Source organism: Pseudorca crassidens, chromosome 9 (genome assembly GCF_039906515.1).
Source record: "Pseudorca crassidens isolate mPseCra1 chromosome 9, mPseCra1.hap1, whole genome shotgun sequence".
NCBI lineage: Eukaryota > Metazoa > Chordata > Mammalia > Artiodactyla > Delphinidae > Pseudorca > Pseudorca crassidens.
Window position 1 is genome coordinate 85,250,501 of NC_090304.1, and position 25,118 is coordinate 85,275,618.

Below are 25,118 nucleotides of genomic sequence, written 5' to 3' on the forward strand. Positions count from 1 at the left end.
CGTGTGTAAGCCAGATTTTTGAAGACACATCTTCCATGAAAGTGGTATTATGCAGGCTGGTTAAACTGACAGTCTTCACAACTTCCTTAAACCTTGCACAGCCTTGCAGTACTATTACTCAGTTGCTGAATGTCATTCATAGAATTGCTTCTTTGGAACACTATTCTGAGTTTTAATTTGGGATGCCCAGATTGGAACTCCTCTGCCCCTTTCCAAAGGGAGCAAGCAAGGGGAAACACCAGGATTAAGGGTGATGGGTAGAAAGAGAGTAGGGTAGGATAACTTACTCCCTACAGACATGTATCTGCATAAAAGGCCTTACTTTAGATCAATCTCCCCTTAAATGTTCCGAACTGAGACCAAAGACAAAGTTCATTTAATAATCACTGAAGAAGTAAGATGACCAAAGGACTAGAAAGATGATAAAAGGCTGTTGACCTGGAAGAGCTCAACCCGTGGTGAGGAGAGGCAGGTAAACAGCAACACCTCAATTCAATAAGTGCTACGAGGAAGATGTGAACAAGCAAGGGCCCTGGGAACCTAGAGGAGGTGGGGGACCCAGCCCAGATGGCCTAAAAAAGGCTTCATAGTAGAGATGACATTTGAGCTTAGCCTCGACAGACATGTGGGATATTGTCACCTGAGATTCTCTACTTCACCACTATCCCTATATATACCGGTTTATTATTAAGCAAGATATTTTAAGAAATAATCAGTGTATTAATCAAACTGGAAGTCTTCCCCAAAAGGCCAAACATTTTAACATAATCTTTTTCCACTCACTGACAGTTGTTAATGGTAAGGAGTGAAAACCAAATATCAGTTTTAATTGGCTGCAGGAAATGAAAGGTTATTTCACTCAAAAAGGTTTTTTTAAAAACCCATTAAACATTTTTAAATGTTTATTCCAGAAAATGATCTGGGAGCTTACTCTGATTTCCCCTCCATTCTGGCAGAGCCCCAAATAGATAGGTTTGCTTCGCCTTAAGAAGACATGATTCTGAAAAGTTGGATATGAGGAAAGCTTGAATATATTAAGTCATTTAAAATCCACAAGGGGAATTAGGTAATCAAAAAAACCACACAGTAAATATATTTCCATGAAATCAAAATCTTTTAATAATATGAACACTTACCCTCAATTTCTTTATTATATTTTTACCTAAAAATGTTTACATACAGAGTTTTTGTAAAGTGGCATACTAGTAGTTGATATCATAATGATGCTACATATTAATACTCTGTATTGAAGAAGTATCATAAAAATCTCATGGCACATTATTTGCTAAGAAGTAGCATATAACAATTGGGAGAAGGTTCCTAGGTTTACTGTACTCTACGGCTTCTATGGTACTCACAGTTGTATCTCAGGATTTCTCAAGTACTGCCCACCCATGTTCCCAACATGTGCAATCAGTCACCAGACCTCATCTAGTGGCCTAAAGGCCACGAGGCTTGTACAAGGACAATAACTGCCTCAGCAGGACAAAACTCAGATGCCTCCAAATGAGGAAACCTACTCCAAAACCAACCTGGGCTGCCCCTCCTCCTGACTACCTAGCCCAGCCTGGACAGCCTGCTTTCAGGCTGTGTCCTGAGGCTGGCTCACACCCAGGTATCTATCCAATCCTGCTTTCCTACTTGTACCTCTAAGACCCCAGTGTGGGCCCCACTCCTTGTCTCCCTGACACTAATAGATATTGGCCCTCAAACACACAGAAACACAATTCTGGCCTTGGCTTCTGCCCTATTTTGGAATTTCTACTTTTGATACATTATTTTGTATTCCTTTGTAAAATCTAACCACTGGATCCAACCCAACGCTACAGAGTATTCACTCTGAGTCTGATAATTTTCCAAGTATCCCAAGGCAGTAGGCTCTGCTTTATCCAGGTGACAGCTTCCAGCTTCCCAGGAAACCCCAGGTGTACGTGTGTGCCTTCTTCTCCAGCTACAAGACTGCAGAGTGGGCCTCCTGGAGGTTCTCCTCAAGCTTCAGTCCCAGGTTGTCGATTCCAATGCTGGTAACTGGTGGCATGCTGCTTTCAAACGGCTCTGCAGTGCGTGTTGGAGTGGAGCAGTACAGAATGAACCCCACCATGATGACGGTGAAAGACAGGATGTAGAGTCCTGAAAACTAGGAGGAAATAATAGGCTATGTGGACAGTGCTCCCTCACATACACATCTTTACTGCTGCCTTTTGTCAACAGAGCTTTGAGGGTTACCTTCTCATAATTTTTTTTTCTGAAAGTTGCCCAAGGAGATGCTAATGACCAAAACCGTTCTGTGTGTGTGTACTGGTGAATGTGTGAGCTCTGCCCATATCACCCACCACGTCAGCCAACTGGATTCTTGGATCTTTAGGAAATGGACTTTTGCCTTTCTCTGTGATAACCCAGCTGCATCCCACCTCACAACTAGTCCCACTTACTTAGTGGAGAGACTAAAAATTTAGCATGGTACCATGAGAGACCCAGATTCAGACCCTAGGCACAGCTTACAACACTGGTGTGAAACAATAAGAAAACAGAATGGTTTGGAGAAGGAGAAGAGAAAGAAGATGAGAGAGAAGAAAAAGTAAGACACACTCCCAGGCTTCCCTGGTGGTGCAGTGGTTGGGAATCCGCCTGCCAAGGCAGGGGACATGGGTTCGAGCCCTGGTCCAGGAGGATCCCACATGCCACAGAGCAACTACACCCGTGTGCCACAACTACTGAGCCTGCACTGTAGAGCCCGTGAGCCACAACTACTGAGCTCGCATACTACAACTACTGAAGCCCACGCTCCTAGAGTCTGTGCTTCGCAACAAGAGAAGCCACTGCAATGAGAAGCCCACACACCACAATGAAGAGTAGCCCCCACTGGCCGCAACTAGAGAACAGCTTGCACGCAGCAACGAAGATCCAATGCAGCCAAAAATAAATGAATAAAATAAATTAATTTTTTTAAAAAAAGACATACTCCCAAAGGTAGAAGGAAAAAATGAAATGGGTTTTGAAATGAGTATTAAGTAGATTATAGTCATCTCCAGGTGTGGGCTTCTACGGGTCACCATTGGCTTCAACATGTTAATGTTTCATAGATGCTCAATTAGTTCTTAACCTTAAACCGTTAGAACTTTTTAAGGAATGGAATACCTACAGCCCTCCCCAAAGCTGGAAGGCCTCCACTGGATTCAGTGATGATGCAAAGCCAGTGATAATGTCAACCGGAGCAGCAGCCAAACTAATTTCCTCCACAGGTTTCATTCTTGGATCCAATCTCAGCACAGCACCCAGCACATAGCTGGTATTGAATAAATGTTTTTTTGGGGGAAAAATGATTCAGAAAAGATTAAAGGGAGTTAAAGCTATTTAGAGTACCCTAAACTTTTAAAGTCAGTATCATGAAGGTCAATCATGCTCTCCAACAGAATGTTCACTGTTACCTGTGGGAAAACCTAAGTAACTTATTCAAAACATGTCCTGTTTGGTTTGGTGGTTTTAAATGTTTATAAGAAAAAAGTATCTTGTTCCTCTTAAGAAGGCACATGATTAAATGGAGGCACCTTTATTAGAAGAGAGAGACTCTGAGGGAGTGAGATAATAAGTCTCCTGAATCAGAGGCTGTTTTTAAAATTTTACCCTTTGTGTCTGGATCTATACAGGAAATTTCTTGTGGCTAAACTGTTCAGTGAGTATTTACTCAAGATCAATCCAGAGGAGGCAGAGTCTGACACCAATGAATACAGAAATTGTTTAATGTCTTTTTCAACTGTGTTTTAAAATATCAGAGCCGAAGTTATTTTAGATACTATAATTTTTTTTAATTAGTGATATATTGAACTTATGATGCTGTCTTTAAAAATTTCTTCTAAGATCCTAGATATCGTCTTTATGCTCTGAATGATTTCCCACCTCTGTAATTTACTCTGAAGATAACAGCAGACCTCCTCTTTGCTCTACAAGTCTTGAAACAGCCTTTGACCAAAAAGAATAAAATCTGATATGAGTTATGAGTGAGCTGCTAGACATGCAGGGACAAAGAAACATAAAGCAAAAGAACTGCAAGGAACTTATAGTTTGCATGTTCCACTTTTGAGAATAATAGTGTAAGTCATGTGGCCAAAAAAATGACAACACAAGAAGGCTTTTTCTCATTAAAGTTAATACAGTTAAAAAGCAAATATGTACATTAAGGGAGCTTATAATAGGTAAGCGACAAGTGTACTTTCACTTTGAAGCTTTTATTTCTTTAACCTTACTTCCTCCTTGGACATTATTTTACTAATGAGGGAAAAGTAAAAGTTAAACTACTAAAGCTACTCAATATGTTTAGTTAAAAAAAAAAAAAAAGCACAGGTAAGCGGGGCCACATGTTATACTGCAGAGCTCTCAAGCTTTCTCTGGGTATGGGTAGCCATCAACTGGCCTTGAACTGCAGAATAAAAACACCATGGTCCCCTAGTGGTGGTCATGTGAAATGCAAGAACAGCACCACAGAACAGCTAACTCACTTTTTTTTTTTTTAACTCACTTTTAAGGCCCACTTTGTACCCCTTAATGATTGCTATCATAGAAAAAAAAAATCTAGGGCTGTCAGGATCACTTCCCTGATTCACTTTGACATTTGTTACTTTTTAATGATGCCACCAAAAAGCTATAAATACTTCTTCAGTCTTAGTTCAGGAATACCTTAACCAGCAAGTTTGTGAAGATAACAGCTGGTTCCTGTGACATGTAAAAGCAAAAATGGTTTATGCTTCTTAAGCAGAAATTTCTGAGAACACACTGAACTAGGCATTGTGAGTTCCTGGCCAATTCCTGGGAACAGTGTAAATCAGTGCCAAGCAATTTCCACCCAGATACAAAATTTTACACGGATAAAGAAATATAGTCGCTATCCCCAGCTAAAATCAAAATTATCAAGCAACAGCCGACATTCTAACTATTTGTTCAAATGACTGTAATAGCAGCCAAGTCAACAAGCTTTATACTATGGAAAGATGGATTTCTTTCTTTTTTTAAAAAATAAATTTATTGGGCTTCCCTGGTGGCACAGTGGTTGGGAGTCCGCCTGCCGATGCAGGGGACACGGGTTCGTGCCCCAGTCTGGGAGGATCCCACATGCCGCGGAGCGGCTGGGCCCGTGGGCCATGGCCGCTGGGCCTGCGCGTCCGGAGCCTGTGCTCCGCAGCGGGAGAGGCCACAGCGGTGAGAGGCCCGCGTACGTAACGCAAAAAGAAAAATAAATAAATAAATAAATAAATAAACAAATAAATTTATTTATTTATTTTTGGCTGTTTTGGGTTTTCGTTGCTGCACGCGGGCTTTCTCTAGGTGCAGCAAGCGGGGGTTACTCTTCATTGTGGCGCGCAGGCTTCTCATTGCAGTGGCTTCTCTTGTTGCGGAGCACGGGCTCTAGGTGCACGGGCTTCAGTAGTTGTGGCTCACGGGCTCAGTAGTTGTGGCACATGGGCTTAGTTGCTCCGCGGCATATGAGATCTTCCTGGACCAGGGCTCAAACCCATGTCCCCCGCATTGGCAGGCGGATTCTTAACCACTGCGCCACCAGGGAAGTCCCGGAAAGATGGATTTCTAAGGCAGTAGTTCTCAAAGCAAGACTCTTATAATAACACTAACATGCTATTTGCCTGGAGTGAGAGTGTCCGAAGAAATTCTTGCCAAGAAGGTGAGAAGGTTTCATTTTGGGATCTAAAATCTTAAAGAAACCCATTACTTCTTTTAAACCAAAAAAGTGTTCTGATTTGAACAAGATCTATTTGCTCACCTTATAGCCAAACAGAAAGAGTCCAAAGAAAAGACTGTAGAGGTCAGATGTCAGGATGCCCAGGTTGACAGAAGTGGCACTAGTGACTTTAATCACCAGTGGCATGAAGCTGTACAGGCAAAACATACATAGGGCAAATGCTACAAACAGCAGGGCTGTGAAAAAAATGGAATATCTAATGTTATAGGAAGAAACCAAAAGTTAAAGGTGCTGTGCTTTTAAAGCTTGACTGATATATAAAATTCCCTGATCCTTTAACATACTATCCACAAAGCCCCTTGTTAACAGCAAGTATTGCAAATGAGACATACAAAGCTCTCAGAAAAAATAACAACAAGATATGATGAAGAACTTAAAAAATTCAACAGAGTGTTAAATGATTGAGGCCATAGAATCTTGCTTATGGTGTAAGTCAACAGCTCTTATCACCCCATGTTATCCACCTGCCCAGGGCAGAGAGATGCCAATGATAAAAGGCATCATGGTTGGACATGATTTGTGTGGTTGAATCAAAATAAAGTATTTTTAGGGTATCAAAGATAGTCGTTAGGCCCATTATCTTTTGTTCATCTCATAAGAGCTAGTCATGTGGGTCAGCAACTACTTATAGCAGTTATCTCTGCTTCACAACCACTTCTCCAACCTCACTCAACACACACACACACACACACACACACACACAGGCAATCTAAGTTATTTACTTGAATGAAATCATCCAAGCATGGTAAATGAATTTCAATGACACTTCATGTAGTACTTAATTTCTTTCCACGCATCATTAAATAAGGTTCAAATCTTTCCTATCAGATGAGAGTAGCAATGGAACGTGGTGGTGATTACACACTATCAGATTATTCAGGTTAATACTTCACAAATTACATCAAGCAGACAACCTTTACAAGAAGTCTGAGGACTCGAGATACAGATCTAGTTGAAAGTTAGTGTGACCAAAGGTCAGTCTTGTTCAGAATTCCTAGTAAAGAAAGGCTATTCCTGAAGGTAAAGATTAAGGATTAACTTTTATGGGGGGGTTTGTTTACAAGTTCTCAGAGAAAACTCAATATAAACCACTATAGTTCTCTGTGTACTAAATTACTCTGTGATTTTATATAAAAATGTTTAATAGTATTACTAAAATGAAGTATTTATTTCTTGATGTGTGTCGGGGAAAGACTAACAAGGATTATTATGTATGTACATACCAATTTTCCAGTCCCAGTGAATGCTGGCAATATCCTTATATTCCACAATCAATCTGTGATTAAAACAAGAGGTCACAGAGAGATCTTTATACTAATTTTTACTATTTTATAAGCAATTAAATTGCTTCAAGCTTTAAGTACTTCACCAAGGTGATTAATTATGTTGACTTTTGAATTTTTCTTAGAGTATAAAAATAACTATCTTTAATTAAAATGACAAAGAATAAAACCCAGAGGAGTCCATAAACACATGTTTGACTCCCTTAGAAGCACTCTACAGTAGTCAACTACAGGAGGAAAACATTACACTATGTGTTCCCTTTGAACAGGAAGTTAATATTTTCTAGGAATAATTGAAAAAGAGTCTTCACTGGTAATATAAAGTCTACCACATTATAAGCAGGAATCAAGCATCACACATGTATAAGAAAATGAGGCATAATTCTTGATGTTTCAAAAATCTTCTAATAGATATTTAGCAAGTTACTGATTTCAAATTTGAATTTGGGCCAAATAAACAATGAATATTAGTAGCTGGAAAGTAATCATCTATGACATATTTGCTTATATTGTTTTTAAGGATAAGTTTAGAATCTTACAGCTGTATGCCACTGATAATTGTTCCAAACAAGCCCACCATTCCTAAAAACTCCTGTCTGCTCAGCTTCTTCACGATGTATTCTTCACACACATTAGAAACAGCATAGAGGGAAGCCCCAAGAAGGACCAAGATGTCACCAATCAGTACATCACTACCTATAAGGAGATAAGCCACAAAAAGGAATACATTTGTCACTAGGGAAAACTCCAGCTTGCTTCCAGGAAATTATCTGGCTCATATTTATTTAAGTAAGATTTTACAGAAGAAGAAACCCTGATTTTTAGAAGTTTAAAGACTCTTGCTCGTCTCACTTTCTGGCACAATTCTGCTTTCATTTTTCTTATTTTGGATCCTCAGGAGACTAACAGATTGGAAGATGGTGGTGTATACCATAATGTAAGGCCTCAGAAAATGATTCTATGACATGAGAAATTAATGGAAATTATTGATGGGAATTCATTGAAAACTATAGGGAAGGAAGCTAGGTAAGCAAGGTAATTTTCTCAATCAAAGGAGACACTGAAGTCACTTGTATATTGAGTGAAATCATAGACCTTATTTAGATTTTACAGTATCAACTATCTGAACCTTGACATAAAGAATATCAAAATGTTCTCATCCACAGAGTAACTGAAAAAAGAGGTCATTCAGTGAACACAAAGTCTCCTTTTTGATGAAAACAAAACCCAAGAATCTACAGTAGGATTTCCAGTAACTAATCCAAATGTATGGGCCAAAAAAAGATTATTGCAAATATATAAAGAAACTTCTCTCTCATGACACAAAACAAACCATTTAGTGTGACAAAACACAGCAAGGGCTCAGGGCAGGTAGAAACATAAAGACTGCTTTGTGGAAATGGTTATAGTACCAGAAGCAAGCAAATCTAAAAGTAAAATTTTAAAGATAGTTAATCAGGACACGTTCTCTGCCTTTTACTTTATCTTTGCACAATAAAAGTGAGGACATAAGCAAAACTTTTTCTGTGACTAAACCAGAAACAAGTAACACAGTCTCACCTGAATTGTCTTCCCTCCCTGCTACTATGTCTGCACCAACCATAGTTCCTACGCCCAACAGACAGACAGCCACAGCGATGAAGTGGATCACTCTGTATCTTGCATAAAGAATAAACCACGAGAGAGCCATCAACACAGGAATCCCAAAGCAATCCAAAAGCTGCATGGAAGGAGAAACAGATGGCTTAAAACATCTCTCATTAGCTACAAGATGATTAAGTAATAACAGGAGTCAGTGTTTATTGAGCATTTATTATTGCCAGCCCTGTACTAAATGCCTTACCTGGATTAACTCATTTAATCCTCACAACAATTCTATGAGATTATAACTGCAATCTCCGTTTTACACAGGAGGAAAACAAAGGCACAGAAAGGTTAAATGAGTTGCCCAAATTCACATAGTTAAAAGTGGTGGAGGACTTTCCTGGTGGCACAGTGGTTAAGAATCCGCCTGCCAATACAGGGGACACGGGTTTGAGCCCTGGTCCGGGAAGATCCCAATGCCGTGGAGCAACTAAGCCTGTCCACCACAACTACTGAGCCCGCGTGCCTAGAGCCCGTGCTCTGCAACAAGAGAAGCAACCGCAATGAGAAGCACATGCACCGCAACGAAGAGTAGCCCCCACTCACTGCAACTAGAGAAAGCCCGCGTGTAGCAACAAAGACCCAACACAGCCATAAATAAATAAAAGTGTTGGAGCCAGTTGATGAACCCAGGAATTCTGCCCAACAGCCTATGCAGTTTACCTCTACACTCCCACCTGTGTTTATCTTTAAGTCCAGTAGACATGTGCCCATTCAGTCAGTCAACAAATATTTAAGTATATGATATGTGGGAGACACTGTGAGAGGAGCTGAAATATACAGGAGAACAAGAGAGACACAAAGAGGAGTATACAGAAGGCTAGACAGACACAGAAGAATCACACAACCAATATATAAATGCAATTGGGCTAAGAGCTACAAAAAAGTACAGGTTATTATGAGAGAGCAAACAGACACCATCTCCTTGACAAAGTGTCCAACCCCACCATATAAGACAGATGCTTGCTCACAGCAAATACTCTTGCTCATCTTCATCATATACTCCTCCATCACCTGTTGGTCCTGCATCCAGAAAATACTTGCTACACCCTTGATATTGCCAGTCTGAAAGGCAGGGGGATTAAGAGTGCCAAAATTATAGTAAATCCAAAATCTTTGTAAGATAAAAGAAAAAGAGATTCCATTCACTGGATTCTTAAAGTCACAAATTTGGTAAAGTGCATTCAAGGATAAGATATATTCCTTTTACTAATAATGTTCCTGATGATGTTTTTTGATTGCTCATCCTGTTCTTTTTTTAAACGTGTCCCTGATTTGCTCTGTATCTGTTTAGTCTTGGAGAAGGCAGGCCCCTAAATCTCCAACAGCCCGTTTGATCCTGTCCACAGTTGTTTACTGATTGCCTTTCACTGCAATGTTAAGTATAGGAATGGGCACCTTGCCTTGTGTTATTTATTCCAGCTGCAGAGCTCCAATCTCTCTCTCTTTTTTTTTTTTTTAGAACTCCAATCTCTTAAGTGCTTTATTGAGCCTGCCTGAACAACAAACCATTAAACGATGCAAATGATAATAGCTTGTCCTGGAAGACACCAACAGAATCCAGCCATAATGAAGTAACAAAGTCTAAACTACATTCCTTAAACAAAAAAAGTGGAAAAAGTCACTCTAAAAACTATTACAGGAGACTCCCTATCCTCAAATTGTGTCTTAAAGTCAAACTTAAATCTGCTCTATTTTAAACAATTTTTGGTGGGCAATGAGTAGCCATATAAGGGAGGCACCTACATTTGGTAAGAGCTCCCAAGGCCTCAGGCCCCAGACCTACCATTGACCAGCTGTGTGATCTCTAGCTAGTCACCCTTTGAGTCAAAATCTGAAATCAAGAGGTCAGACTAAATGATCTCACAGGTACCTTCCCACTCTAAAATTCCATGACTTCTAATCTGATATCTATCACATTCAGTCATTTATCTACATTGGATCTTTTCAAAATGTGTTCTTGGTGACAGATGTCTTCTGTTTGATGCTTGTAGCTCTAAGAGCCTCCCTATTTAATTTAATCTTTAAAAATTATTGTACAGTCACAGTAAGCAAGGAACTAAGTAAGAACCTGGAATGAGGAGAAGGCATGGATATAAACATGAATTAGACTTTATACAGTGGAGTATAGAGGAGAAAGTGAAATTGAATTAGGCCTTAGAGAAGGGGCTTTAAAAAGGATTCATTCTAGAAAGAATAGAGCAACATAAGAGAGAGAAGCCGCCTGTGGGTACGGAATGTGTAGATGTGGCAGTGAAGTGAGAAGAGACATGAGTAGAAACCTAGGCCAGCAATGTCAATGGCCACATCAAGAACTACTACATTACTATTTGCAATTACAGAATCTTTGAAGGAATCCTTAAGAAGGAGTTTCAAAGACCATCCAATCTAAACTTCCACATTTTCAAGGGGAATTCCCTGGTGGTCCAGTTGTTAGGACTCCAAGCTTCCACTGCAGGGGACACAGGTTCGATCCCTGGTCAGGGAACTAAGATCCCACATGTCACGCATGGTGATCAATCAATCAGTAAATAACTTCCACCCTTTCAGATTAACCAGGCCAGAGATTTACTCAAGGAGAGAATCCGCTTGAAGAATTCCAATGAGAGGCACTTTCTACTGCTGCAAGCACCTCTAGTTGTTAGATGTGCTTTTTATAATAGGGCTTGCTAGGACCATAAATGCATAACTTTTGACAACCAAATGCTTAGGTTTTTCTAAGAGGCTAAGACGAAAGAAATTGTTTGAGATTAGTTTAAGGCATGACCTTTAGTCACAATAACCCAGCTGTGTTTTGTTTAGCTGTGTTTAGACCTTGTACCAATTCATAACTTCTAATTGTCATTAGTCAGAGATCAAAGTTTCTGCAAATTGTAATCAAGTAATTAAACGGTGTGTGAGATTATGAGGATAGATGTGACTAGAAAAATGCCATTTTCTATATACTTATACTCATTATTCATTGCTAAAAGTACACTTAATACTATTTGTGATGAACTGCATCTTCTAGGTAACTCCTGGTTTTAATTTTTGTGAAATTCTGGGTTTTTCACGTGCCTCCTATTATGTCTGTCTTAACAAATATTTCCTATCTTGGCTTTTTAACCCATGCCAGTCGAAACCCAAGAGATTTGCTGAGGAAAATGCTTAGCACAATATTAAAAGGCATTCTGGAAATTTGAGAAGATGGCGGAAGAGTAAGACGCAGAGATCACCTTCCTCCCCACAGATACATCAGAAATACATCTACACGTGGAACTGCTCCTATAGCACACTGACTGAAGGCTGGCAGAAAACCTCAGACCTCCCAAAAGGCAAGAAACTCCCCACGTACCTGGGTAGGGCAAAAGAAAAAAGTAAAAACAGAGACAAAAGAATAGGGACGGGACCTGCACCAGAGGGAGGGAGCTGTGATGGAGGAAAGGTTTCCACGCACTAGAAGCCCCTTCGTGGGTGGAGACTGCGGGTGGCGGAGGGGGAAGCTTCAGAGCCACGGAGGAGAGTGCAGCAACAGGGCTGCAGAGGGCAAAGCGCAGAGACTACTGCACAGAGGATCGGTGCCGACCAACACTCACCAGCCTGAGAGGCTTGTCTGCTCACCCACCGGGGCGGGCAGGGGCTGGGAGCTGAGGCTTGGGCTTCGGTTGGATAGCAGGGAGAGGACTGGGGTTGTCGGCGTGAACACAGCCTGAAGGAGACTACTGCGCCACAGCTAGCCAGGAGGGAGTCCGGGAAAAAGTCTGGAGCTGCCGGAGAGGCAAGAGACTTTTTCTTCCCTCTTTGTTTCCTGGTGCGCAAGGACAGGGGATTAAGAGGGCTGCTTAAAGGAGCTCCAGAGATGGGCGCGAGCCGCGTCTATCAGCGCGGACCCCAGAATCGGGCATAAGAAGCTAAGGCTGCTGCTGCCGCCACCAAGAAGCCTGTGTGCGAGCACAGGTCACTATCCACACCTCCCTTCCGGGTAGACTGTGTAGCCCGCCACTGCCAGGGTCCCGTGATCCAGGGACAACTTCCCCGGGAGAACACACGGCGCGCCTCAGATTGGTGCAACGTTATGCTGACCTGTGCTGCCGCAGGCTCGCCCCGCATCTGTACCCCTCCCTCTGCCCGGCCTGAGTGAGCCAGAGCCCCCAAATCAGCGGCTCCTTTAACCCCGTCCTGTCTAAGTGAAAAAACAGATGCCCTGAGGCGACCTACATGCAGAGGAGGGGCCAAATCCAAAGCTGAACCCCGGGAGCTGTGCGAACAAAGAAGAGAAAGGGAAATTTCACCCAGCAGCCTCAGAAGCAGCGGATTAAAGCTGCACAATCAACTTGATGAACCCTGCATCTGTGGAATACCTGAATAGACAACGAATCATCCCAAATTGAGGAGGTGGACTTTGGGAGCAAGATATATTATTTTTTCCCCTTTTCCTCTTTTGGTGAGTGTGTATGTGTATGCTTCTGTGTGAGATTTTGTCTGTATAGCTTTGCTTTCACCATTTGTCCTAGGGTTCTGTCCGTCCGTTTTTGTTTTTTTTCTTTTCTCTTTTTTTTTTTTTTTACTTAAAATTTTTTCTTAATAATTTTTTATTTTAGTAACTTTATTTTATTTTATCTTACTTTCTTTTATCCTCTTTCTTTCTTTCTTTCTATTTTTTCTCCCTTTTATTCTGAGCTGTGTGGAGGACAGGCTCTTGGTGCTCCAGCCAGGCATCAGGGCTGTGCCTCTGAGGTGGGAGAGCCAAGTTCAGGACACTGGTCCACAAGAGATCTCCCAGCTCCACGTAATATCAAACAGCGAAAATCTCCCAGAGATCTCCATCTCAACACCAACACCCAGCTTCACTCAATGACCAGCAAGCTACAGTGCTGGACACCCTATGCCAAACAACTAGCAAGACAGGAACACAGCCCCATCCATTAGCAGAGAGGCTGCCTAAAATCATAATAAGGCCACAGACACCCCAAAATACACCACCAGACGTGAACCTACCCACCAGAAAGACAAGATCCAACCTCATCCACCAGAACACAGGCACTGGTCCCCTCCACCAGGAAACCTACACAACCCACTGAACCAAACTTAGCCACTGGGGACAGACACCAAAAACAACGGGAACTACGAACATGCAGCCTGCAAAAAGGAGACCCCAAACACAGTAAGATAAGCAAAATGAAAAGACAGAAAAACACACAGCAGATGAAGGAGCAAGGTAAAAACCCACCAGACCTAACAAATGAAGAGGAAATAGGCAGTCCACCTGAAAAAGAATTCAGAATAATGATAGTAAAGATGATCCTAAAATCTTGGAAATAGACTAGAGAAAATGCAAGAAACATTTAACAAGGGCCTAGAAGAACTAAAGCGGAAACAAGCAATGATGAACAACACAATAAATGAAATTAAAAATACTCTAGAAGGGATCAATAGCAGAATAACTGAGGCAGAACGGATAAGTGAACTGGAAGATAAAATAGTGGAAATAACTACTGCAGAGCAGAACTAAAGAAAAAAGAATGAAAAGAACTGCAGACAGTCTCAGAGACCTCTGGGACAACATTAAATGAACCAACATTCGAATTATAGGGGTCCCAGAAGAAGAAGAGTAAAAGAAAGGGACTGAGAAAATATTTGAAGAGATTATAGTTGAAAATTTCCCTAATATGGGAAAGGAAATAATCAAGTCCAGGAAGCACAGAGAGTCCCATACAGGATAAATCCAAGGAAGAACATGCCAAGACACATATTAATCAAACTATCAAAAATTAAATACAAAGAAAACATATTAAAAGCAGCAAGAGAAAAGCAACAAATAACACACAAGGGAATCCCCATAAGGTTAACAGCTGATATTTCAGCAGAAACTCTGTGAGCCAGAAGGGAGTGGCAGGACATATTTAAAGTGATAAAGGAGAAAAAGCTACAACCAAGATTACTCTACCCAGCAAGGATCTCATTCAGATTTGATGGAGAAATTAAAACCTTTACAGACAAGCAAAAGCTGAGAGAGTTCAGCACCACCAAACCAGCTTTACAACAACTGCTAAAGGAACTTCTATAGGCAAGAAACACAAGAGAAGGAAAAGACCTACAATAATCAACCCAAAAGAATTAAGAAAATGGGAATAGGAACATACATATTGGTAATTACCTTAAATGTAAATGGATTAAATGCTCCCACCAAAAGACACAGACTGGCTGAATGGATACAAAAACAAGATCCGTATATATGCTGTCTACAAGAGACCCACTTCAGACCTAGGGACACATACAGACTGAAAGTGAGGGGATGGAAAAAGATATTCCATGCAAATGGAAACCAAAAGAAAGCTGGAGTAGCGATTCTCATATCAGACAAAATAGACTTTAAAATAGGGACTATTAGAAGAGACAAAGAAGAACACTACATAATGATCAAGGGATAGATCCAAGAAGAAGATATAACAATTGTAAATATTTATGCACCCAATATAGGAGCACCTCAATACATAAGGCAAATACTAGCAGCCATAAAAGGGGAAATCGACAGTAACAGAATCATAGTAGGGGACTTTAACACCCCACTTTCACCAATGGACAGATCATCCAAAATGAAAATAAATACGGAAACACAAGCTATAAATGATACATTAAACAAGATGGACTTAATTAATATTTATAGGACATTCCATCCAAAAACAACAGAATACACCTTTGTCTCAAGTGCTCATGGAACATTCTCTAGGATAGATTATATCTTGGGTCACAAATCTTGCCTTGGTAAATTTAGGAAAATCGAAATCGTATCAAGTATCTTTTCCAACCACAACACTATGAGACTAGATATCAATTACAGGAAAAGATCTGTAAAAAATACAAACACATGGAGGCTAAACAATACACTACTTAATAACGAAGTGATCACTGAAGAAATCAAAGAAGAAATCGAAAAATACCTAGAAACAAATGACAATGAAAACACAACGACCCAAAACCTATGGGATGCAGCAAAAGCAGTTCTAAGAGGGAAGTTTATAGCAATACATTCCTACCTTAAGAAACAGGAAACATCTCAAATAAACAACCTAACCTTGCACCTAAAGGAATTAGAGAAAGAAGAAGAAAAAATCCCCAAAGCTAGCAGAAGGAAAGAAATCATAAAGATCAGATCAGAAATAAATGAAAAAGAAATGAAGGAAACAATAGCAAAGATCAATAAAACTAAAAGCTGGTTCTTTGAGAAGTTAAACAAAATTGATAAACCATTAGCCAGACTCATCAAGAAAAAAAGGGAGAAGACTCAAATCAATAGAATTGGAAATGAAAAAGGAGAAGTAACAAATGACACCGCAGAAATACAAAGGATCATGAGAGATTACTACAAGTAACTCTATGCCAATAAAATGGACAACCTGGAAGAAATGGACAAATTCATAGAAATGCACAACCTGCCGAGACTGAACCAGGAAGAAATAGAAAATATGAACAGACCAATCACAAGCACTGAAATTGAAACTGTGATTAAAAATCTTCCAACAAACGAAAGCCCAGGACCAGATGGCTTCACAGGCAAATTCTATCAAACATTTAGAGAAGAGCTAACACCTATCCTTCTCAAACTTTTCCAAAATATAGCAGAGGGAGGAACACTCTCAAACTCATTCTACGAGGCCACCATCATCCTGATACCAAAACCAGACAAAGATGTCACAAAGAAAGAAAACTACAGGCCAATATCACTGATGAACATAGATGCAAAAATGCTCAACAAAATACTAGCAAACAGAATCCAACAGCACACTAAAAGGATCATACACCATGATCAAGTGGGGTTTATTCCAGGAATGCAAGGATTCTTCAATATACGCAAATCAATCAACGTGATACACCATATTAACAAATTGAAGGAGAAAAACTATATCATCTCAATAGATGCAGAGAAAGCTTTCGACAAAATTCAACACCCATTTATGATAAAAACCCTGCAGAAAGTAGGCATAGAGGGAACTTTCCTCAACATAATAAAGGCCATATATGACAAACCCACAGCCAACATCGTCCTCAATGGTGAAAAACTGAAAGCATTTCCACTAAGATCAGGAACAAGACAAGGTTGCCCACTCTCACCACTCTTATTCAACATAGTTTTGGAAGTTTTAGCCACAGCAATCAGAGAAGAAAAAGAAATAAAAGGAATCCAAATCGGAAAAGAAGAAGTGAAGCTGTCACTGTTTGCAGACGACAGGATACTATACACAGAGAATCCTAAAGATGCTACCTGAAAACTACTAGAGCTAATCAATGAATTTGGTAAAGTAGCAGGATACAAAATTAATGCACAGGAATCTCTGGCATTCTTATACACTAATGATGAAAAATCTGAAAGTGAAATTAAGAAAACACTCCCATTTACCATTGCAACAAAAAGAATAAAATATCTAGGAATAAACCTACCTAAGGAGACAAAAGAGCTGTATGCAGAAAATTATAAGACACTGATGAAAGAAATTAAAGATGATACAAATAGATGGAGAGATATACCATGTTCTTGGATTGGAAGAATCAACATTGTGAAAATGACTCTACTACCCAAAGAAATCTACAGATTCAATGCAATCCCTATCAAACTACCACTGGCATTTTTCATAGAACTAGAACAAAAAATTTCACAATTTGTATGGAAATACAAAAGACCCGAAATAGCCAAAGCAATCTTGAGAACGAAAAACAGATCTGGAGGAATCAGGCTCCTGGACTTCAGACTATACTACAAAGCTACAGTAATCAAGACAGTATGGTACTGGCACAAAACCAGAAATATAGATCAATAGAACAGGATAGAAAGCCTAGAGATTAACCAACGCACATATGGTCACCTTATCTTTGATAAAGGAGGCAAGAATATACAATGGAGAAAAGACAGCCTCTTCAATAAGTGGTGCTGGGAAAACTGGACAGCTAAATTTTTCCATGTTCCTAATATTTGAAGATAAGACCATATCTGTTTTATATAAAAAAGTGATGCATCAGGAATTCCTTGGTAGTCCAGTGGTTAAGACTCCGTGCTTACACTGCTGAGGGTGCAGGTTCAATCTCTCCCTGGTCGGGGAACTAAGGTACCGCAAGTCATGCTGTGCAGCCAAAACAAAAAAAAAGTGATGCATCAAAAGTCTTAAATTCAGGAGTTTCCCTGGTGGCACAGTGGTGGAGAGTTCGCCTGCCGATGCAGGGGACATGGGTTCGTGCCCCGGTCCAGGAGGATCCCACATGCCGCAGAGCGGCTAGACCCGTGAGCCATGGCCGCTGAGCCTGCATGTCCGGAGCCTGTGCTCCGCAGGGGGAGAGGCCACAGCAATGAGAGGCCCGCGTACCGCAAAAACCTGGTATTGGAATCTATCTTACTTTCATCTCCATTTATAAGATATTTTGTTGTTAGCAATGGGGAGTCAGTGTTATGATACATCACACAGTTTGCCAACATTAAGACAACTCTTTTCTTTTTTTTTGGCTGCATGACACGGCTTGTGGGATCTCAGTTCCTCAACCAGGGATGGAACCAGGCTACAGCAGCGAAAGCCCATAATCCTAACCACTAGGCCACCAGCAAACTCCCTAACATTAAGACAACTTAAACAATCTTCCTCAGCTCCACCAGGTTGAAAAGTACTGCTATGTAGAAACATTTTTCTTTCAATCCAGTGAGAATAAACCTAGAAAAGGAATAGAGATATAAGTTTTACTTTTGGCTACCATCTCTAACCAAGATGTCTAATAGGTTCCTTCTAATTGTTCCTTTGTCTTGAATATCCACTTTACTTGCAAACCTCCAACTTTTCTGTAGCACAATGGTAATATCCACTTTATATGCCATGTTTAAGCAACACATAAAACAGAACTCTTGCCAACATCACAGCATCCATTGCCAACTAAATATTTATGTTTATTTTCATAGCAACTGTTCTATTCTGCTGTAGCATTAGCAGTTTGGGAACTGATTAACTTGTACACATTTTCAGTAATTCCAGGAAGCCTTACTCATTAGCATATATGCTCCACTGGAAAACAGATAGCAACCACCTGTGTTGAGGTTTTCTTCAAATGAACAGGTTCTTAATAAAATTAGGTGAGCGCATATGAGCTCAGATTCTTCTCTTAAAGCTATAAAACCCAAACTGGTAAGAGGACTCCTTACCTGGACACTGGTTAGAGTTGTGTACTGGTATGCTCTGACAATCAGGTAATTAGCTTCTACATCTGCTAGTCCAAGCAGGATGTACTTCCACCATTTCTTTTTCAAGATGTTTAAAAGGTTATCACTACCTGGTTGAAAGAAATCTAGATTAGTACATGTACTTAAAATGATTCCTTGCATGTTAATTTAGAGATAAAGAGTCAAAGCAAGGGTTTACTATGTATTTTGAATGTGGACCCTCCTAATTTCCATTACTCATAACCCAAACTCCTGCAACAGCTCAGCAGTCAGATTTTTTTCTAGTATGAGGCCCAAGCTAAGGTGTCATCATAGACCAAGTGTTCAATGAAAACACCAAAGAGAAAGGAAATAAGAAAAAAGTGGTTAAATTCCCTTTCCTACTGCAACAGAAATATAACATCCAGATCCCTAGGAAATGAAATGTTTGCTTATGAATTCATTGGTTATTTAACCTCTGTTCATGAGCTTCTTCAAAGAAAACTCTGCATGTGGTCATTCTTTTGGAAAAGATGTGCTTTCAAGAGAAAATTAAGCCAGTGGTAAGTATGGAAAAAAGATTTAGTGGCCCCACTGAAGAAACACCTTTTATCCCCTAAATTCTATTTATTCAAGTTAACTGTGATTCATTTCTTTGTAGAATCTAGCATCACAAGGAGATATAGAGTTGGCACATATACAAGAAGGCTTTATGGGTAAGATAACCTGCAAGGAAATAAAGGTAGTGAGACTCGTAGCCAAATAATTATCATGAAATCCCAATCAGCAGGAACATCCTGAAAACACAGTTTGTCTTCCCCAAGATAAGATGGCATGGAACGCACCTAATAACCATCCCTTAGAAGGACTACACTGATATACTTATGAATCACACTGACTTCCTAAAGGCCAGTGCTTACATAGAGGAGAAAAGTCTGGGGCTATTAACCATGTACCAGTTCTATTTCCAACTCCTAAAGTTCTTGCCAAATTTGAAGATTTCCCCTTAAGATATCTCTTTACCCCTTCCCACAGCTGGTTTCCATTTTCTTTCAAAATAAGTTATTTATCCTGACACATAGAAATACCATTATGTATTAAGGTTCATATTAAAAGACGATTAGCAAATAGCACACTGGTGATTTTATTATTTGCCTTAAATGTGATGAAAATGGGAGTATTGCACCCTACCTATCAGTCTGGGTTACCCATTGTCTTTACACTCTTGAATTCAATCTTATTTAATTTATTTTATAGTACCATGTTCTTCTTTTGTGGGAAGGATGGCTCTTATCATGACAAGAAGCCCCTAATACAGCATGGTGGTGAGTGCATGGGCTCTGGGGCAGGCTGCCTAGGTTGAAATCTGCCTCCACCTGCATGATTTACAGCAAGTTATCTAAGTACTACATGCCTCAGATTACTCATCTATAAAGTGGAGATAATAATAATACTCACTTGATTTGTTAGGAGGCTTCAATGAGTTAAGCAATTAAAATGATACCTGGCGCAATAATGTTAGCCTAGTTTTTCCCATTTATAAATAGTTAGCTAGAAATGATAATTCTATAATGATTCTAAAACAACTTAACCAGCCAGTGATAAGATGTTAATTCCTTGCCAATTCCTTGTTTTGTTTCTCTCACAACATAGACTTGATCTATCAATACATGCAATTGGTGGTCCATTTAGCATTCTCCACTTAGCTGGAAATACATATTTTGGACAGTGAGGTTCTTGACTTTTTAAGTGTTTCTAATACTGTCTTTTAAATTTATCAACCATGGGGGGAAAAATAGAAGACCTAATTTGTAATGGCATTTACACTTTTTTTTTTTTTTTTTTGCGGTACGCAGACCTCTCACTGTTGTGGCCTCTCCCGTTGCGGAGCACAGGCTCCGGACGCGCAGGCTCAGCGGCCATGGCTCATGGGCCCAGCCGCTCCGCGTTATGTGGGATCTTCCCGGACCGGGGCACGAACCCGTGTCCCCTGCATCGGCAGGCGGACTCTCAACCACTGCGCCACCAGGGAAGCCCTACACTTTTTTTTTTAGACAACTCCTACGTTACAGTTTGGTGCTACTTATTTTAATCAACAATTTCAGAGAATTATACACAAATCTCTAGTCACCAATTTCATAGAATTCAAAGGTGTCATACTTTTCTAATAACTTTAATAAAAACAGCAGTAGTTTCCTGTTCTTGATTTTGCCCCATATTTTATTTTTTGAATGTCAAGAGCCAAAAATTTTTATGAAGATAATTTGTTGAAAAGGTAATTCCAACATTTGACATACCTGATTGAAATGCCAGCATCACTGTATAAATTAGAAACAGCAAGCAATAGTTGATAAAGCTCTGAAGCATGGGGGTATTCACTTTGTATCTTTCTGCCAAATATTGGCTGGTGATGGCTGTCCCACATATACACAAGGACAACATCTGACCCAGGGCAATTGTTTTCAAAATATTCCTAGAAAACAAAGGAGGAAATCAGAGGAACTGGCAAGTAAGTTATATCTTTCACACACACACACACACACACACACACACACACACACACACTTTAGGGCTAAACCAAAAGGAAAATGCTAATAATTCCAGGTGGTTCTTTATTTCATTTTATCGCTTACTTCATATGCACAAAAATTAAAGCGTTGGATTTTGAGAGACTACAGTTTTATTCTCTTTTACATTTCTAATTTTCCCCTCATTACCACAAAAATACATATTCCCCCAGTTCACTGATGATTTATTTAGAGATCCTTTTGATTACTTTGCTATGTCATATTTTATTTGAATTATGTGTGTATGTTTTTTTTTTTTTTTTTTTTTTTTGGCAGTACGTGGGGCTCTCACTGTTGTGGCCTCTCCCGTTGTGAAGCACAGGCTCCGGACGCGCAGGCTCAGCGGCCATGGCTCACGGGCCTAGCCACTCCGCGGCATGTGGGATCTTCCTGGACCGGGGCACGAACCCGTGTCCCCTGCATCGGCAGGCGGACTCTCAACCACTGCGCCACCAGGGAAGCCCTGTGTGTATGATTTTTTAAAGCTCAACTTTAACTCTAGTTTTAAAGTCTTCCTATTCATTGTTTAACATTTTCTCTCATTCTCCCAGAGACTTGGTTCCTTCAACTAGAAGCAGAGGCTTTCAATGTTACCTACATGTTAGAATCATGGAGCTTTTAAAAATGCTAATATCCCGGGCTGCACCTGAGACCAATCATATCGTCGCCTCGGGGGGTGGGTCCAGACCTCGGTGGAGTTCAAAGGTCCCCAAGTAATTCCAAATGCAGCCAAGATTGTGAATCACTGTTCCAGAGGCTGGCACTTTGGATCCAGAGAAGAATAAGATCTAGACCCTACCCTTTGGCATTTTAAAAGAGAAGTACCTTAACAGCCAACTACGAAACTGCAGAAAGCAAACTACACAACAACAGTGTACACTGTTACAACAGTAACAGTGGTGTGATTAAGGGGCTGAGAGAGCACACAGGTACTATTGGTTAATTCTGAGTGAGGGAGTTAGCAGGCAGGGAGAAAACTGAGAAAAGTTTTATGGAAGAAGTGATTTTTCAGTTAGGTTTGGAAGTATGTATATAAGAGATATCTAGAGGAAGAAGTAGGGAGAAGGGAACCCAGGAAGAAGTAACTGTAGGACCAAATGTAGAGACACAAACATGCAATGGTGGGTTCAGGAAATATCGAGTGGCCTATGCCTAAGGCATAAGGTCAATTGCAAAGAGTGGAGGGCAAGAAGCCTGGAAAAGTAAGTAGAGGCCAGACTGTAAAAAGGTAGCTCTGGGGCTTCCCTGGTGGCGCAGTGGTTGGGAGTCCGCCTGCCGATGCAGGGGACATGGGTTCGTGCCCCAGTCCGGTAGGATCCCACATGCCGCGGAGCGGCTGGGCCCGTGAGCCATGGCCGCTGAGCCTGCGCATCCGGAGCCTGTGCTCCACAACGGGAGAGGCCACAAAAGTGAGAGGCCCGTGTACCGCAAAAAAAAAAAAAAAAGGTAACTCTGGTTACTATGAGAAGGACTACTGAAGGTTAGAAGGTTAATATAATGATCCATGACTGAACTAAAGCCACATAAATGTGAATGTTAAGTAGAGAATGATGTGAAAGACTCACAGAGCCTAGTGATCCATTAAATCTCAGGAGGAGGTATTGAAAATGATCTCTGGGTTTCTGCACTAGATGACTGGATAGATATAAGGCTGCTGACCAAGACACAGAATACAGGATGAGAAGCAGGTTTGGGCAAGGGGAGAGTACTGAGCTTAATTTGAGAACACTAGAAATTGAGGTGGCTGGAAGGTCTAAGAGAAAAACATTAAGAGGTTTGTGACAGGCAGACTCTAAGATGGCCACCAGTGAATCTCTATTTCTGGGTAGTTTTACTCTGTGTAATCTCTTCCACTTTAACATGGGTTGGATCTTTTACTTGATTCTAACCAATAGAATACAAGAAAATTAATGGGATACCATACTATACAACACAGGGAATATAGCCAATACTTTATAATAACTATAAATAGAGTATAATCTTTAAAAATTGTGAATCACTATATTGTACACCTGTAACTTATATAATATTGTACATCAACTATACTTCAATTAAAAAAAAAAAAAACCAGGATACCACTTCCATGGATACACTACCTGAGGTTATAACTTCCATCTTGCTACCCAACTCTATTGATTCTCTTCCTTGCTGGCTCGGATCAAACAAGCTGCTATATATAGACAGGCCCACATGGAAAGGAACTAAGGGTGGCCTCTGGTCAACAACCAGCAAGGAACTGAGACCCTGAGTCCAACAGTCTCCAAGGAAATAAATCTTGCCAAAATCAACATGAGCTTGGAAGCAGATTCCCTCCCCAGTCATGACTTCAGATGAGACTCTAGCCCTGGCCGACACCATGACTGCAGCCTTATGAGAGACCCTGAAGCAGAGGGCAGAGCTAAGCCATGCCCAGATGCCTAATCCATAAAAACTATGATAACAGATGTGTATTGTTTTAAGCCACTAAATTTGAGGTAATTTGTTACACAGTAGCAACAGATAACAAATACAAGGTTGAAACTCTGGACTTCAGAAAGACCATATCTGTTTTACTCTCCACTACATATCCAGTGCTGGCACTTTGTTGTCACTTAATAAATAAATATTTGTCAAGGGAATGTAAATGGATAAAGAAATTACCACATATGCCCAAATATATGTTTACCTCAAATATAAGACACTTCCACACTTATCCAATGAAGTTCAATAGTCAGAGAAAGACAAGAAATTATGAGTGCCATGATACAGAAACTAAGAGTAGAAAAACATTTCAAGAAGGATGAGCTCATCAATACTACAGTGTCAAAAACTGCAGAGAGAAAAGATGTCATCATGGCTAAATAGACACAGTTGGACTGGCAAGCTGGATGCTGCTAGATGGCTTGGAAGGAAAGCATTTTGTTAGTGGTAATGACTAAAGTCAGATTCTAGTGGGCTGAGTGAGTAGAATATGAGCAAATTAATGCACCAAACATAAATAGCTCTTTTTTTCTTTTTAATGATGAAAAGGAGAACAGCGATGGGGAAAGAGTTTGAAGTATTCTGCTTATTAGCAGCAGTGTTGAGGACAGGGTTTTTGCTTGTTTGTTTGTTTGTTTAATTATTTTCTTGTTAAAGAAGCAGGGAAACTTAAACAAGTTTGGGAGATGAGCAGAAGGCAATATGGGTGAAAACTTGAAAGAAACTTAAAAGAAATTAAAAGAGATGATGAAGACATATAGTTCCTGGGAGGTTCAGGGACCAGGATTGAGAATACTGCAAATTTTATTTAAATGTTCTCTACATAAATACTTCCTTCCAGAGTTGCTCTAAGCAAAATAGAAAATACCCAAATTGCAGAAGACAGAGAATATCTGTTCTAAGAGTTTACAATGTATTTTTTCTTTGGAATATTTGCTTCAGTAATTTGCAACTAATCTCAAACAATCCTAACACAGGCAAAAAGAAAAAGGGGAAATTTGCTGGGTAAGTCAACCCTAAATATATACTTATAGAGCATCTACCATGTGCCAGGCCATGAAGATACAAAACTGAATAGGCACTCTCTGTGCCTCAGAGGCTCAGAGACCATTGGGGATAAGTAGGCATATAAACTAGTAATTAGGGCACAGACAGACAAGTACAAAAATGGGCTACTTACAAGAACCTCAGGGGTTCACTAGACAGGCACAGTAAGGAAAGGTATCTCAAGCAGAAGGAATAGCAGGTACAAAGGCACAGAG

The 25,118-nt window shown here is 40.2% G+C and overlaps 1 protein-coding gene across 5 annotated transcripts in view; it reads right to left on the reverse strand.

The window, feature by feature from the left end:
• Positions 1-1,095: 1,095 nt before the first annotated feature.
• Positions 1,096-25,118, reverse strand: part of SLC35F2 (solute carrier family 35 member F2) — a 50,252-nt gene continuing 26,229 nt past the window's right edge. The window contains exons 2-8 of one of the 5 annotated variants that reach the window (XM_067750917.1): positions 21,127-21,302; positions 18,833-18,960; positions 8,593-8,752; positions 7,572-7,728; positions 6,973-7,025; positions 5,771-5,925; positions 1,096-2,137 (exon numbers count right to left, since the gene is read on the reverse strand). In XM_067750917.1, coding sequence (XP_067607018.1) covers positions 1,952-2,137; positions 5,771-5,925; positions 6,973-7,025; positions 7,572-7,728; positions 8,593-8,752; positions 18,833-18,960; positions 21,127-21,302 — 1,015 coding nt within the window. In that variant the 3' untranslated portion in view covers positions 1,096-1,951. The other 4 variants (XM_067750918.1, XM_067750920.1, XM_067750921.1 and 1 more) reach the window with 4 other exon arrangements.